The following is a 17,861-nucleotide window of genomic DNA, read 5'->3' as shown; positions in this document are numbered from 1 at the left end:
TTCCTTACTGCTAATGGTCTGGTTCCTGTAAAATTTACATGTGAGACATCCAGACTTTTCCATTCAAAACTGTCCACAGTTCTCAACCGTCTACATTTAACATAAAGGACAGAATAAATCACTAAGTGGCGTCTCTGGCATGATAAGTGAAGTGGGGCACAAAAACTCAACACCTCAATCTGACTTTGATCAATTTTAAATTAAACAGATATGTTAGCAGAAATCAACGCACAAGAAATGCCATTTTACGTAAGCTTAATATAATTTCAATTTTATACATAAAATTACAAATGTAGGATCGCTCATATTGTTCCTTTATTGAACAGAAAAGATTCACATCGATCCTTCAATGAGCTAGCATGGGTTAGATGGCTAGCAACACTAGATGGTCGCACAACATCTGGCAGAACAAAAACATAACGTGTACAATTCCAGTATTCTGATTGGACGAACCGAGCTTGGGGCCACAGGATTTGTGCCCCACGGCTGTCTACTGAGAGTGTTGGGCATGTGCACTGCGATTAATTATTTCATTATTTAAACAAATGTCGGTGGGCCGACCCCAATATCAAGGCACCTCAAGAGGATTTAGCCTGCTGAGCTTGTCAGTTTTCTGACAGACTTAGATATATAGACACAAATGTTTATAACATAGTTGTATTGGTAAGGGAATATGTCTTTTTTTGCAATATTACTCTATAAAGAACGATATTGTCCCATTTATTATTGTGAACATAGAGCTGCACAGTTACATCTAGTGGCCCCAAATGCAGAGACGCCACAGATTATATTGTTCAACCAATAAATGGGCGTCTGACATTAGACAGTCACTAAAGTTCTTCCTCCTGCAGCTAAAACAGTCTGCTGAGGGTTTCTTTGCTCATTGAAGGTGTTTTTGTACATGTAATGATTGTGCTGGATAAAAACCTGACGTTTAAAACTTTGACATAATAAACATTCAGCGGTAAACGTTACTAGGATTAATTATGGATTATATAAATTACAAGTTAAGGGATAAAACTTATGTATCTAGGATTTCGTCTAATTAGAGAATCAAACGCAGCGGGAGGTGGCTTTCATATGAACAGAACAGAAAAAACACATTCTTTAGAGAAAATAGCTTAAAGTTAAAAAATGCTTATTTTGACTGAAGTAAATCCACACAGACTCTTTGGATGTGAGAAGTCAAAATGTAAAGGATGGTTTACTCTGTTGCCTTTTTGGTATCAGCACTCGTATTGATCACAGTCCAGCTAAACTAAATCTTATGTGGCAAAATATTTTTTTCTGCATTTAAAAGTGGTGTCTTGTACTTTTCTGAATCAATTTACTAATATGGACTTTTTTTCTTACTTTTTTTTAAGGAGACGATGAATTACATAATAAATATGAATGCTATTGAACTCAGAAACCTAAAAAGGAAATTTCTCAACATCTAACATTTTTTATCTTCTGCCTTCTGCTGAATCTAAAACAACTTTCTCCTGTCATTCACAGATTTTCCAAATAAAGCCTCGATCCCAGTAAACACCCAGCAGACTCTGAGACAATGTCCCCTTAGGGTTTGCGTTATTTTGTTTTCATCATGCCTCGTTCGCAACATCAAGGACTGAAACAGCGGCAGCTAAAAGGTGTTGAAACGTCAAAGGATGGAAATAGATTTGCTTTGATGTTAAACAGTTGACAGACTAAAGCCACACGATGACAGTGAGATCCACCTGTTGATGCCAGTAGCTGCAGGCGAAAAAAAAAAAAAGTTTAAGGAGAAATTCGGCTGCACATTCAGACCTTTTCCTTCTTCACACAGACTTCTGGAACGTCAACATTAAGACGGGAAAATCCTGAATCCCAAAAGTTTCTTAGTCAAAGATTATGAGTCTTGACCTTTTGCAACTGCCTAACATACATGATGCTTCCCTGATTAAATCCTTGCAGGTATTACCCCGTAAAGATCTTTATCTGTTGGCTTACTGCTTCCTCCTGTTACCGGCATTGATTGTGTGCTGAAGTTTACCAAGTTTGCCAAGTGTTAATCAGCCTCTGATTAGAAGGAGTGGAAGGAAAAGAGCTTGGATTGCAATTGATTCGCCCCAGCTAAGGACTGAGATTAGTCACTAAAAGGGGAGAGCCAAGTGCTTTAATAATTAACGTATGTTATTGCTGTCCCCGAGGAAAGAATTAAAAGTCAGAGAAAGAGGCCCTGAAACCTTGACACTTGTTTGCCTCATTCATTATCTGCACAAATTCAAGACTAGGTTCTTGAGGGTATTATTTAGTAGAAGAGTTGTCCAAGTTTACAGATACTAAACTGGAATGGCAAATCTTCATTCCTCGGAAGGATAGAAACTCCTGCGCAGCATACCCTCTATTGGTTGAGCTTTGCTTGTAACCTGAGGAAAGCCGAGCTGAACAGTCTGTGTAAAGTCAAAAAGAGCGCTCTTGAAGAACATTGACCTTGGTTCAAATTGGTTCGATGTCTTAGAAGTTTAATCTTGGCTCCCTCAGCAGAAAGATAAAACGGTGCCATTTGCAGTAAATCGACTCTTGCCCATGGGTATGGACACCGAGCGTCTGCGCTCAGCGTCCAGGCCGCGTGTAGGTATACATTTCCATTGTTTTTGCATCTTTTTCCTTTTTTTGTTTTGGATGATTTGGATACTGTTGGGTGAAATAAGTATTGAACACGTCAACGTTTTTCCTGGCAAATGCATTTCAAGTGAGGCGACTGACATTAAATTAACCTCAGATGTTAGGAGGACCCCAAGTAATCTGCACATACAATAAATGAAAACAGTCCATGAATACGATGTTTGCAATAAAGCTGAATAACGCAGGGAAATAGGCATTGAAAAGGCTTACTGCAATTTATTCAATACTTGGCTTTTGTTGAATAATGAAAGTTTCACAGCGTCTCCTGTTTGGAATAACCTGCATTACTCAATTGTGATTTTGATCCCTTTCTCCACACAGTCTTCATATCCTGAGGTTTAGGAGAATCCCATTTTGATTCAAGTCACGTGCTCGGCTGACCCATTCTAGCAGCTACTCGGTTGAGTAATCCAAAAAAGGTTAAAAAAATAAAAAATATACCAACTGGACTTCTATTCTTTTTCCAGTTGAGTGTTTCCTTGGTTGTGTGTTTGAGCTGAGAAGTCCTCAGCTGTTTTATCTTTATATTCTTATCCTAAATATCTCTTTACATTTCTCAGTTCCTTTAGTTACACAAAGTCAACATGTACAGCTTGCTGAAAAATAACTTTGGTGAGTTTTATTCCGTTATGGTGTGTGCAGTTATGTTCAAAGAGTTACATAATATGGGTTCTCCAAGTATTTTTGGCTTGTCCAAATGCTTTTGCTGTAAATTCAAAAGGAGCTTCAACATGGTTTCCCTCAGCAGTCTTGCACAAGAAAGTATGCATAGACGCCATTCTGGTTGAGTGCATTGTTGTTTTCATGGGGAAAAAAAACATACCCGCTAATTGCAATTCTTCCTGAAGATCTCTACTAGTTGTCTTAGGCTCAGAGACAACTCCTGTTAATTTTTTCAACCCCTCTGTCTGGAATATTGTTGTAGTTATTTCAGGTTTCTTTATGATGAAACAATGGTCCTTCCATTTCTGGAGTATGGTCTAAACGTTGCTCGCTCCAACATTTAGAAGTTTAGAAATATGCATGGGACTAGTGCAATCGGTGCGTATTGTTACAATTTTGATTTTTAAAGTCTTGAGAGGGCTCCTTTCTGTTCAGATGCTTCTTGTGCGACACCTTGGTAATGAGAAACCGCATTAAAGGCCATGAATTAAAACAATTATTCTGTACATATTAATTTGCATTGATAAGGAGCAGGATTGCTTTCTAAATAATGGCAGATTTTAGCTATGTTGGCTTTTCATGCCATCTGCAGCTTTTTCTCCTCAAGTTTTCAATACTTATGCCCTGGGACATTCCACTATTTTTATTTATGGTCTTGTTTGCTTTGATACCCTCAAATGTGTGGAGTACTTTGAAAAATGATGTTGACGTTGTCCACTAATTATTTTTTCCGCTTTACAATAAACCATTTGCATCAAAGGGAAGTAACCTACATTAGGCAGGAAACTATGAATCAGTAAAAACCAAAGATCTGTCTTTTTCTTTCCTTTAAGTGCCATGACTCCTGGAGATGAAGTACAGCATGTTTTATGCAGTTTGGCTTCTTAGACTGAAATAATGTGGCCACAGGAGCCCTACAGGGACCATTATCATAGATTTTTCTTTTTTTCAACGCCATTAATCTTCTTCTCTGCAATTCTGATGCTGTCTTTCCTCTACATCTGTGACACAGGTAATGGATATCCACTGTTTGGAGAGAGCAACTAAATTGAGGCATTTTTCTTTATGTTATTTCATCTCCTCAGAAGTCACCGCCTTGTGCTTCTTGTAATCATACTGTACAGCCATCGTGGTTTGCTAATACTTATTCTACGATCTAGACTGAAGCTGTTATATTACTGCATCATCTACCCTTCAAAGTGTTTTTTTACAAACACTCCCCTTCATTCCTTCTTGGCTCATTTGTCATTTGGCTGTTTATTTTTCCCCCTGCACCCCCTATGATCCTTCCTTCCCTCTCTCTTCCTCATCTTGTCTCTCCTCTGTTCTTGTCCCCAATGTACGTCTCTTATCTCTCCTCGTATCCCTGCCTTATAAATAATTGAAGGCCCATCTTTCGCTAGCCTCGTGTAGCTAAAGGGCGACTAAAGTCCTCAGGACAACATTCAGTGCTAAGCCACGACCGCAGCCAATTCTTGTGCACAGCCTACTTGCAGCACAGCACTTACTCTTAGCTAATGACAAAGATTTAACTGCAATGTACTCTCATATGTGTTTTTAAGAAAGCAAAACTTCAAATGAGCTTGTAGCCTCAGTCATTCCACTAGAACTAAACACAACAGCTGCATTCATTCTCACATCAGTTAGAAAATAATTTTCGTTTCTGCTTGACTTGCAGTGTTTGTCTGGTCTATAGTAAGTTTTTTTTTTTACATTTTTGCATGAAATGTAACACATTTCTAGCTTGGTTCCAAATGCAACATTTGATTTCTGTTCAGCATTATTTCAGGTGTGAACCCAAAATCCAGCCAACACAGAGTATGTTTTAAAAGGAGGTTATTGGAAATGTCAAAGGCAGACAGACCAGGAGTTGCTGGCAGAACCAGACATGACCAGAAGTAGGTAGAGCACACAAGAACTGAAAACCCCACAGCGGCAGAGCACAAGTGAGGTGCCGAGTCGATCCAGCAGTAAGTGGGTGAATGAGGCACCTGTATGAAGGCTGGGGAACAGGTGAGCAGAGTAGGAATGATTAGTGGCAGCAGGTGGAGCTGGTTTGGGCTGATGACTGGTGACTGGTGACTGAGGAGTGGACTGAGCTAATTGGAGAGTTTTCTGGGGCTGAGATGTGACAGATCTGATTCCAGATAAGTTCGGAAAAGTCCAAAACAAACAACAACCTAAATCATGACAACACTTACCAAAGTAATCAACCAGTATACTTAAAAAGAATGTTGAATGAATATAAAACTTTATTGTTGTATGAGTTCATTTACGATCAAGCAAGTATGTTGTTCAAATGTATAATGAGCTGGGATAATTTAATATTTTACAGATGTTTCAAAAGCTGGGTGTGATTCATTTTAATTTGGTTGTTTAAACTATGACTAAACTGAGATGCATGGCACAAAAACTTTCTAAACTGAATAAAAAAAATAAGTTATATTGTTGCATATCTTCACCTTTTATATAAACAAACACCTAACATATGTCCTGTCCCGAAAATGACCGAAAAAATACAAACTGTTGTTGAAGTTAGACAGTATAGACAGAGACAACATTTTTGTTACATTCTCCATTAAAAACATATCCCAGTGGTGTAATCAGGGCCCTGAACATCAACACCTTTATGGCCATAACCAGGGGAATTGACATCCTGATAAGTTTGTAGCCCTTCACCACACCATCATTCACCCTGGCAAGAGGACAGGGCCGTAACAACTGCTTTGGATTTAATCTAAGGTGTCATGACAGGGTCATGACGCCTTGAATCACAGCCTCCCTTCACAATAATGTTAAGAACTTTGCACCTTTTCACAGCAGAGACATTGAGAACATTGTAGTTAGCTGTACCGCTGTTTTAGTAGAGAACACAAACATTTATATTAGCTGAAATCAGATCTGAGCAAGGGTCCACGCTTTATGCTCAAGCGGTTGTTAACAATGCAGCGCAGCTAGCATCTTTCATGTTTTGTATGTTCAGAGTAGGGTTAAAATGTAGACAGGAACTTGAGATGGGGTGGTGGAGGTAATAAGTAAGATAGAAAATGGACAGAGCAAGGACAGAGTAGGGGGAGGAACCAACAAAGAAAAACATAATCCAGTGAGTTTATATACAGAGGTAAGTGTGGAAAATGACCTTGAATGAAGGTTAGTTTATCAGGAGATTAGGAAGAGCTGTGGAGGAGAGCAAGCAGAAGGAAGCTAAGATAGATACAAAATAAAACTATAAACCAAGTGGAGGCATAATATTATCTAAGAGGGAAAAAATCCAAATGCATAAAGAACAAAACACAAGAATAAACAAAGAAACTAAACACAAAAAAGTAACTAATATGGCAACACCTTTCTAACAATAACAAAGGTCTCAAAAGGATTTATAACAGCATCTGCAGGCAGAAACTAGTAGTTGAAGATTCCCATGCGTGATAGAATTATATTTATGATTTATTTATCATTTCAGTCAGTATAAGAGGTATACTTTACAGTGAATAGTTTTAAGCGTAGATCTTGCTGAGGATGTTGCTTATTAATTTTTAACCTTGAAGAGTTCCTATAGCAAATTGCTCTTAGTGATACCAAGACCACCAAAATATAAAGTGATAATATTTCATTAAATGTTCCAGATTTTATAACCAAAATACACCAAACCAAAACCCCTGAGAAGAAATTTGTAAAACAAGAGTGCAATTTTAAAAAAATACATACTTTTTTCAGCTGGACGCAATCCTGCCCAGCTGGATTTGTCAGCATGATGCTGCGCTGAAAGAAGGCAGACAACCAAGTCAAATCATAATGCTCCACACCTGCATAAAACATCTCTATTTAATGTTTGGATGTTGTCACCTGCATGTTAATGCTAAATGAACAATTTGCTTTTTATTCATAAAGAAATTGATAATATTGTTTAAACATTTCTACTTCTTAATAACTGGTTATGGGCAGAATATAGATAGATAGATAGATAGATAGATAGATAGATAGATAGATAGATAGATAGATAGATAGATAGATAGATAGATAGATAGATAGATAGATAGATAGATAGATAGATACACACACAGACACACATTTATTTTACCAGGAATAGATGGAAACCAACAAAAGTATTATTTTTTCACATTCTTCCTAACTCTTCATTCATCAACAAAAAAGGATATTTTTGTTATGTTGAGGGTAAGGGGTTTTGTTAAATGGATAAAAGAGTTATGCTTATTGAAAAAAAAACTGGGCAGGTTTGAAACATATACTTTTCTTCAATTTAAAGGAACAATAAGAAATAATGACCTGGTGGTTAGGATTGAAACAACACAAACACAGGGCCATTCACAGAGACTTGAATCCGCTTCTCTTTGGTTCGCTTCTTTTACTGGCTTCCATGTTTTCCGGCTGCTGCTCTTTGGCCAAAAATAAAACACCAAATGCTGCGCTCTGTTTTAGGAACTCTGGGAACTTTCATATGATTGGCTCAGGAACCAGGAAGTAAACACAGGCTTCTCCCTGAATCAAAGTCGTTTCGGACCGTACCTCTAGGTTTGAAAGGAAAAAAACGTGACTCATTGTTGACGGAGAGGACAGCTTGTTTATAGGGAATGTTACTTCCATCCCAGGTGACAAGTGAGAATGATTTAGGCTGATTTTACGGTAAATATCTTACTCATAGCTCCTTTAAGGAGGCTTAGAGAAAAGCTGCTATTGTCAGCTAAAAGTTTGTTGTCTTGATCATTTCCTATTCCTCCCTTTGTAGCTGATACACAATAAAAATCATCAAGCATTTATAAAAGTTTTAAGCAGTGGATTTATATTCACTAAACATAAAATATAAAGTCAAACAGTTCCTTGATTCAGCTGAGAGTGATTTTTTTTCTTTATCAGAAAAGACTCTTTTCTACCCTAAAACTGTTTGTCTGTCTCTCCTTTCAGGCTGGGCAACTGCTTGGTATTATGGGATTTGATTTACTATTTTTATCCGACATTCATGCAACACTGTGTCTCTTTTACTGAACAAAGCTTAACAGGGTTATCTGAAGGATCACAGGTCACTGTCAGCCCTACATGTGCTTTATTTTAAGACAGTTTCAGGTAACCATAGTTATATATGTACTCTCATAACAGAAAGTAATGCCTGTGCAGATGTAGTGGTGACTCTCATAAAGAATGTATAAACTGTAAGTGAAACACGGGGATCCTCTTTCCCAAGGGCTGGTGGCTCAGTTTTCCCCACAGCCTCCAGTTTCACAAAACTCAGGCCCGAAGGCATATTATTGATCTTTGATAAATCAGCAATGAGAAAAGCCATAATTAAATTTGTTTGGAAAGTAGTTTGACATTGTGAAATTTCCTGCCACAGGCTGCAGGGAAGGAAACCTCATTCTAAAGCAAAGCAAAGAAAGTGTTAGTCACACATTCTTGCTAAACACTGTGATCCCACAAGAGCAAATATGCGAGTATTTTAAGTATTTATTATTTACATCCTTGTTTGCTTGCTTGCTGTCTGCTTTCCCGTTGCCTGCGGTGACTCGGTGTGTTTTTGGCACATTTACAGTCTTATATTTGGGGAATACTGACATAACAGTGACCCACTTGTAAAAAAACATTGCTTTGTTGACAGAAACTCCAACTCTGTTTTATTTAGGATCTGCAGCTGAAAGCATTTTTTTGTTCAGCAGCAGAATTGAACAGGATATCATGAGATGCCATCAGAGATCCAAATGTAGGCCTAAAGAATGAAAGTACAGATGATGTCGGGGGGAAAACAATTATTTTTACTATCAAACAACTCTCCTTTTAAGGTAAATTGGTATTGTTCAGTAGAGTTTATGCTTAATGAGGTTCAAACTCAGGTTTGTGTGTATTTGGAAGTTTTTTCATTTGCAACACTGATGCATGCTAATTAATTTGGCAATTTAAATGAGTGTATTTAAGAGAAATTGTCAGGCAGTTTTCAGAATTTAATCATGTTTACCTCGTGAGAGTCCGTATACCTATGCTTTGTTTTCTGATGACTGAGAGCTCACTGGAAAATCTGGTTTTGTTAAATGTTTTTATCTTGTTTGTTTAGTTTCACAGGGCCAAAATTGGGGGTATAAACAAAATCCACATTGAGCTGCATGTATTTGCTTTATCGAACAGAAGCTCAGCAACATTCCCTGAAAATCCAATTTGGTCTCCTCTCTTCTGACCTTGGTTTATTTGTTCTAGCCCCTCGTGAAGAGCGTATAGTTCGAACCCGCGAGCATGTTGTAGCAGATTGCTGTTTCTCTTTCTGTTTTACTGAACTCAGCTTGAAATATTACAGCAAGCTATTATAATAATGAGCCCCATGATCAGAATTTAACACTGTGCCATTTGTGCCATGTACTGTAAATCAAAAAATTTAACTACAAGTCTTGTGCATTGTGCATATTCTATTACAAAAGGGAACCAGTCTCTGATCTTTCCATCCTCTTAAACATCAGGCCTTTTTTTTTTTTCAAGCAACGTACTCTGCTTACAACACTGTTAACATATGGAGTTCCTCGAGGCTTTATGAACTATTTACAACTTTACTCGACATTAGGATGAGATAAGATAAAAAATCCTCTATTCATTCCTCTATTCATATGTGGTGAAGCTTTAATTTGGATTTCAAGTGCTGGCTCCAGGTCATTTCACCCCTTTATCTGTGTCCCGGTCCAATTTTGTGCTCCCATTGTTAGTCACACTTAACCTTTTTGTCCCCTCCTACTTCCATTTGTTACCTGTAAACAACGCATTACATTTTTATGTATTTAAACCTTACATATAATATTTCTTGGTAGCTGAGTATTTTGGTAGCTGGTACTGATGACTTATGGGGGTAAATGAGAATAAAGTATCCTGTATAATTCAATTGAATTGTATGTATTTCCTTACACCTTATTTCTGTGGATAACAGAAATAAGGTGAATTTTACAGTCAGATAGAGTTATCATGTTGAAGTCGGCTCTGTCTTGTAACCCACGAAGATGGAAAAAGCTGCAAAAGTATGAATTAGCAAAGAAAAGCACTATTATTCATAAAAAAAACTGTACACTTTGTTTAGTTTTGCTTTTTTCAGTTTATGTCCCTTGATGTAAAGTGAGTGCAGGAAAAAAAAACATCAATATTCACGAGTACACTAAGATTTGCTGTTGAGGTTTCAGTAAACGGTTATGCTTGAAATTGCTGTGGAGCTGATTTGTTTGTCTGTATTGGCGAGAAAAAAAAATGATTTTCTTCTTTTTTTATTTTATCTGCTTGTGTAAGTCTATCTGCAAGTTTGAAAAAGCAGCTCTTGACCAAGCAAACAGATGGCTTATGGGTTTCTCTGGTATTTGTTGACAACTGAATTTAAAATAAATCCAATGCAGTTTATTTATATAGCACCAATTCCCAACAATAGTCATTCCAGAGCACTATCAAAGTAAACTGGTCCTCCACAAATGTGGTATATCTTCACATATATGTGAAGAGCAATTTGTTTCTGCTGGTTCCCTCCTAACAGATGGCACTGCAGATTTTCTTGAGTCTGTGTGCCTATTTGTCTCCACTTGAGTCAAAACCATTTGCTGCCATACGAAAAAGAAAATGGAAACATCTTATGCAAAATCAAGCAGAGGCAATAGGGATGTTTCTTCAGCTGTCTTTTTCTAAAATAAGCTTCCCCCCCCCCCCCCTCACCTTTTTTTCCCCCAGATTGATCGCTATGCCCAGAGGGACTTGAAGAAGGGCCTGCAGCTTTTCGGCACTGAAGGCAACGTGGGTCTGACCAACGCCTGGATGATCGTACAAACTGATGTAAGATGTGAAATGTCTGGACTGAGTGCATGGGATTGGAAGGTGATAAAACACTTATGTCATGCTGCTTAAATAAATGCCTGACTACCATTCAATATTAACTTCAATCCCATTTGGCTATATAAGATAGATGCTCTCCTGTCACATATATGGCATTTTGAATGCATTATTTATCTTTAGACATGTTTTTTTTTGCATGTTCATGGACTCCATAATTTACAGTATAAAGAGAGTACACCCCTTACATTTTTGCAGGTATTTATTGTATATTTTGATGGGACAACACAGAAGACACTTTAGATACAATGAACAACAGTTAGTGTACAGCTTGTCTAATGGTGGAGACTTGAGGTCCACTCAAAATAACTCAACGCTTCCCTATTATTGTCTAAACCGCTGACAACAAAAGATGGTGCACCCTTAAGTGAAAATCTCAAAATTGTGCACATTTCTGTGACATTGTTCCTTCTGGGTATTATGTGACTTGTTAGTGTAACAAGGTCTCAGGTGGAAAAAGGGAGCGGGTGTGTTAAACTTGGTGTTATACCTCTCAGGCTTTTTCATATTCCTTACGGGAGGATTCTAGTGGCAACCTGTGAAGCTCTAGTGAACTCCATGCCCAGGAGAGTTAAGACAGTGCAGGAAAATAATACAAAGTATTGACCATTTGGGCAAAACTTGGACATTTTCACTCAGGGGCATCCTCACTTTTGTTGACATTAGTTTCAGTAGCGGTGTGTCAGTAGGGGGCCCTAGGGCACAGACCCAAATCAAAATTGCAGAGAAAATGTGTAGACATCAGGAAATGATAAATGAAAAGTTATTTTATAAAAATGTGTCTGACTTTTCAGTATTCTAATTCCATTGTGGCGTAGTTTTTTGTGTAGGCCTCCTAATTTTAATGCCTCAACACCATGGGAAACCGGACAAATGATTGCGTATATACCTTCTGACATTTTTGGCTTCCATGTGACTTCATGCAGTTCTCTAATTGGAGGACGGGGTGGAGCTCTCTGCACTCATAGCCAATCAGTGCTTTCTGTGCTGTTCTTAATCCAATCAGATAATTTCATCATACCAGATGAAGTCCAATCCCCGGCAGCTTAGATGCGCCGGCACGAACGTCTGTCAAACATTGCGAGCGCAAATGGAAGAGTCAGCAACAAAAGACATGAGAGGACGGTGCGAGGACAGAAAATTCTGTCACAATATTTATAAAATAATACTTTCTGGATGACTTTACTGGAGAAAAGAAGTGGATAGATGCACCAGACGGATCAGGCATGTGACCTTGTTTTAGTCTTACTGCTGATTTCCTCCTAACAGATGGCACTGCAGTAGTAGTAGTCTCTGACCTCTAGTGCACCCCCATCCCCCAGAAAATGTTTTCGCCAGCCGCCACAGAGCGGTTTAGATATTGATGGCTTGTGTTGAGTTATTTTGAAGGGACAGCAAATGTACGCTGCTGTGCAAGCTGTACACTGACTAGTTTACATTGTATCAAAGCGTCATATCTTCAGTGTTATCCCATGAAGACATACAATGAAATATTTACAAAAATGAGAGGGCTGTAGAGACATTTATGAGATACTGTATATTATAGTGGGATTATTTCCATCATCAAAGTTCTGATAAAGGTACAAGGTCGTTTAAAAGCCATCTGAGAAAAACCAAACATAAATGACATCATATAGTATCTCTTAAACACGTACGCGTTCCTGTTAAACTACAAGGGTTTTGTGATGTAAAATTTGACTTTGGAAAGTTTTTAATGAGTTCCCGACTTATACTGTGAGACATTATTTTTATAGTTGAAGTGGAAACAAATAAATTCACTAGAGGGAAATAAACATTAATACATAAAAACTGCAGTTATTTGCTTGCAGAAGTATGCACCCCCTTGAACTAATACTTCATCGAAGCACCTTTTTATTCAGTTTTAGCACTTAAACCTCTCAAGTTCATGCCTGCTAGCAATTATAATGAATATCTTGAAATAAAATGTTGCTGTCCTAGTAGGATTTCCCTGACAACTTGCTTTATTTAGCTAATGTTATAGTTTGTAGAGAAATGGCAAAAAATAATAGTCACAAAGCAATAATTGGATAAAACATGGGACAATAGGCATACTGAAAAGACTTGACATTTCTCCAACTTAATGAAAAGCTGAGGCTGAAATTGGTCAGAGAAGCTGCATAATGTCCAACAGCAAACCGGAAGGAGTGGTAGGAATTTCCGACAAATATGGCTAGTTGTGTTCAACATGTCACAACAATCTCCTGTATCTTTATGTCTGAACTAAGGAGTAAGGTTGCCAGAGAGAGAAAGAAGTCTTTCCTTCCTTTTCTGGTCTGATGAAACCAAACCTGAATTTTTCAGCGATCGTTTCAAATGGGGAACTTGCCACAAACATAACACAGATGTTCTTGGCAGCATCATGCTTTGAGTTTTTGTTGTTTTTTTTTTCAGATGGAACTAAGATTTCTGTCAAAGTAGATAAAGTTATAAATAGTTCTAAATACCAGTCAGTTTTAGCCCCAAAATCAGCACTTGTCTCAATAGAAAGTTAGAAAATCTGTGTGATATTCTGAAGAGGGCAGTGAACCAGAGATGCCTATTTAATGTGAATATGACAGCTCTGGAGAACTTTAGCTCGGTATAGGTGCCAAATATTGTCACGTCAAGATGTGGGATGCTGGTGGACTGCTGCCAGATAAGACTGTATCGTAAAAGCTGAGTCAAAAGACGGTGCGGCCAAGTATTAGTTTAACTGTGTCCACACATATGATACAAATCTGATTATTCTTTATTTCTTATTAACAGTTTGTTCCAGGTTACTTACCAGAATGTAATATTTACATTAAAAACACCTGGCAATTCACCAGAGGTTTGAACACCTATGAAAGCCACTGCAATCGTTCTTCTGTGACACAACTAAAGCAAAGTGGGCTTTAATTGTCTAAGAGGGGTGGTAAACTGCAGTGAGGGAAAATAACACACACATCACAGACTATTAAGAGCTAATCTTTGTTTCCAGCTCTAACTTTGATGTGCTTTTTTTTTCCCATTGTACTTTTATTTATTTATTTTATTCCTCTGGAAAGAAAACACAATATGAGAAGCAAAGATTGGGAATTAAGGGTGGATGCTGCAAGTAAAAAAAAAAAAAAAGAATCCCTCCAGGAGACTTCAAATGATAGATTGCACACTTCAGGGCACTTGGATACATTGCCATGTCTTGTAGTTTTATTTCTTTTGCCAAAGTCTGACTCTTTAGAGTGCGCACACATGCAATCAAGTCCCTGGTAGGTTTATTGTTTGCGTATGATTTTGCGTCTGCAGCAAATGAGCAGACATAAATGATGGCCGGGGAATCTATTGCTATGCAAATAAATGCAGGTCTGCATCGCTACGTGTGGATGATACCCTGCAGAGTTCTTATTTTCTCAGCATTCAGGATGGGCAGAATCTGCATGAATAAGCCACCGTTTGAAAGTGTAGGTACGCAACTGTGAGTGTGCGCTTTTATCCTCGTAAGATCAGTGCCGCTCGTCTGCTGGAGAGGAAGACCATTAAAAGGCAGCTCTCATTCTGGTACTCCCTTCTTCCCAAACCTCTTTCATTCATGCTGAGTCACTGAATGAATAATAAGGCGAATGTCCTCGGACCAAAGGACACCTTGAGTGATATTTATAGCTGCTTTCAGGGCAGTGTATGTACAGTTAAATCCCGATATTTACATAAGCTGCACAATGAGACACAACCTTTTTTGTCCTCACAGGCTGACATAAAATCAGATAGAGGAACCTCTTAAACTTTCCTGCTTTAGGTCACTTAGGATTACCAAAATGATTTCTATTTGCTTAATGCCATAATATCGACTGATTATTTTGGAGAACTTTACTTTCAAATTTCTTCAACTTCAGAAGTGTATATAGATTTCCCTGGCATTATGGCAGGATTACCCTTCAAACTGAACGACTTTGGTCAAACATGTTGGGTATCCTTCCTCAAGCTTGTCAAAATCGTTTGGAGATTTGGCCACTGAGTCAGGTTTGTAGGTCCTGCACACAACCACTTTTTTCACATCTGCCCACTAATTGGCCATCAGGACATATCAGGGGAGATTAGGGCATTTACAAATAATGTTCCTTTTTCAAGAAGCTATTTTGTGAAGTGCCCCCACAAAATACCCCCACAACATGATGCTGCCATTCTTATACTTCATTTTTTTTCCCCCAATGCTTTCGATCGACCCCCTTCTTACTCCAAATGTAACAATGGTAAATGGTAATGGCGTGTACTTGTATAGAACTTGTATAACACAAGTCTGACGACCCCAAAGCATCAAATCATTCACCCATTCACGCCCTGATGGTGGTGAGCTACGTTAGTAGCCACAGCTGCCCTGGGGCAGGCTGACAGAGACGAGCCTGCCATACATCGATGCCACCGGGCCCTCTGATCACCTCCAGTAATGGGCATTGTGGCAGAACACTTATATGTTTTCATCAGACTACAAGGCATCTCTCCAACAGTTAAAGTCTATCTGCTTGTGTTTATAGAGCATAGGCATCTGTAATCTGGCCCTTTATGTTGCTCTTGGAATAATGTCTTGGCCTTTCAGCCCCTGTTTGTAGAGGACTTGTATCACTGTGGATAATGATCACACTCTCTAACCAGCATCAGCCAGCACCTTAAGAAGGGCTTTTGCTTTTGTTCTTGGGGTGATATGCATATTTTGCGCCAAAACACGTACATCTCTGGGACATAAAACACTTCTCCTTTCTGAAGAGAATGGTGGCTGCTGGAAATTCCCATGGGGTGTGTATGTTTAATTGTTTGAAAAGATTAAAAACCTTCAGGCATCTTGAAATTGTACCCAAGGATGAGGTAGAGTATGTGTAATTCCAAAATTATCTTTAAGATATCTTGATTAAGGAATCCTTTTTATGTTATATGGTAATAGCGGATGATCTCACATTTAATAGAATGCCGTATCAGCTACTATGAAGAGAAAAAAGACAAAACAAAAAGTGAAAAGTTGAAATAACTAACAATGCAAATTGTAGAAAACAGTAAGAGAACTCAGCAAAGTGAGAAAAATACATCCTGAAGTCCTCCAGCAGCCGAACTCTAGTAGCATAACTACAGAGATAGCTCAGGGTAACCTAAACCACACTTACTATAAGCTTTGTCAAAAAGCTTATAGTTAAGACTAGTTTTAAGACTAGTTTTAAGCCTAGTCTTAAAAGTAGACAGGGTGTCTGACTCACGGACCAAAACTGGGAGTTGGTTCCACAAGAGAGGAGCCTGATAGCTGAAGGATCTGCCTCCCATTCTACTTTTAGAGACTCTAGGAACCACCAGCAGACCTGCAGTCTGAGAGCGAAGTGCTCTGTTAGGAACATACGGGGTAATCAGAGCTCTGATATATGATGGAGTTTGATTATTAAGGGCTTTATAATTTTAAATTCTATTCTTGATTTAACAGGAAGCCGATGAAGGGAAGCTAAAATAAGAGAAATATTATCCCTCTTGTAGATTTTCATCAGAACTCTCGCTGCAGCTTTTTTCGGATCAGCTGAAGGCTTTGAACTGCATTTTGTGGACTTCCTGATAGTAAAGAATTACAATAGTCCAGCCTTGAAGTAACAAATGCATGGACTAGTTTTTCAGCATCACTCTTGGACAGAATGTTTCTAATTTTGGCAATATTCAGGAGGTGAAAAAAGGAGGTGTTTAATATGGGATTTAAATGACATGTCAAAACAAGATTTTTTATTTTATTACCAGAGGCCAGATTAGGTGATTGATTTAGAAGTTTATTTTTGAGGACTCTGGACCAAAGATGACAACTTTTGTCTTGTCAGAATTTAACAGCAGAAAATTTAAGGTCATCCAGGTTTTGATGTCATCAAGACATGCCTGTAGTCGAAGTAATTGATTGGATTCATCAGGATTTATGGATAAATACAACTGAGTATCATCAGCATACCAGGGAAATTAATCCCATGCTGTCTGATAATTTTACCAATCGGAAGCCTATATGTTAAGATAATTGGCCCAAGGAATAAACCCTGTGGTGCTCCACAAGAAGCCTGGGGGTTCAAAGACAATTTATTATTAACATGGACAACTTTGTCACAAATATAATGTTGAAACCAGCCTATTGCTTTTCCCTTAATCCCTGCAGTATGTTCAAGTCTTTCTAGGATAATATTTTAATCAACCGTATCAAATACAGCACTGAGATCACAACAAAGCAGTCTGTTTAATATGTTAACTAAATACACTTGACTAGCTTTTCCCCAGTTAACTGAAATGTTGTGAATTAACCTATATAAAGTTTAAAGCTATATATATATATGCCAACCTCTGTCTTTTAAGAATGTTATAAAAATATTATTGCTCTGCCATTTAACAAATTGAAAATACATAAATCCACTGTTATTTTTAGATAAATTGGTGGAGTGTTATAATTATTGTTTCAAGATGGTATGTGTATTTGAATACACTTTATGTACACCTTCTTTATTTTCAAACTCAGCAGGGTTTTTTTTAATTCAGTCTTGTTTTTTGATAAATTACAAACCTGATCTATTCACCAAGTGGGTGAGAAAGATTTAAATTAACACAAGTTTGCAATTCTGTGCACGCAGTGCCGTAGGAATGGGTCCGGCAGCAATATTCCTGCATCAGGGACACCTTATCATTTCACTGATGAAGTGGGTTTTGATGAAAGTCATGAT

At 38.0% G+C, this 17,861-nt stretch overlaps 1 protein-coding gene across 2 annotated transcripts in view; it reads left to right on the top strand.

Annotated features, from left to right (window-relative positions):
• The window catches only part of tspan4a (tetraspanin 4a), a 235,394-nt gene that overhangs the window by 191,664 nt on the left and 25,869 nt on the right, over positions 1 to 17,861 (top strand). For both annotated transcript variants that reach the window (XM_036136005.1, XM_012868206.3), the window contains one exon: positions 11,008 to 11,109. In XM_036136005.1, coding sequence (XP_035991898.1) covers positions 11,008 to 11,109 — 102 coding nt within the window. The remainder of the gene's footprint in view (positions 1 to 11,007; positions 11,110 to 17,861) is intronic.

This window comes from Fundulus heteroclitus, chromosome 4 (assembly GCF_011125445.2).
Source record: "Fundulus heteroclitus isolate FHET01 chromosome 4, MU-UCD_Fhet_4.1, whole genome shotgun sequence".
In the NCBI taxonomy this organism is placed as follows: domain Eukaryota; kingdom Metazoa; phylum Chordata; class Actinopteri; order Cyprinodontiformes; family Fundulidae; genus Fundulus; species Fundulus heteroclitus.
This window is presented reverse-complemented; position numbering and strand designations above follow the sequence as displayed.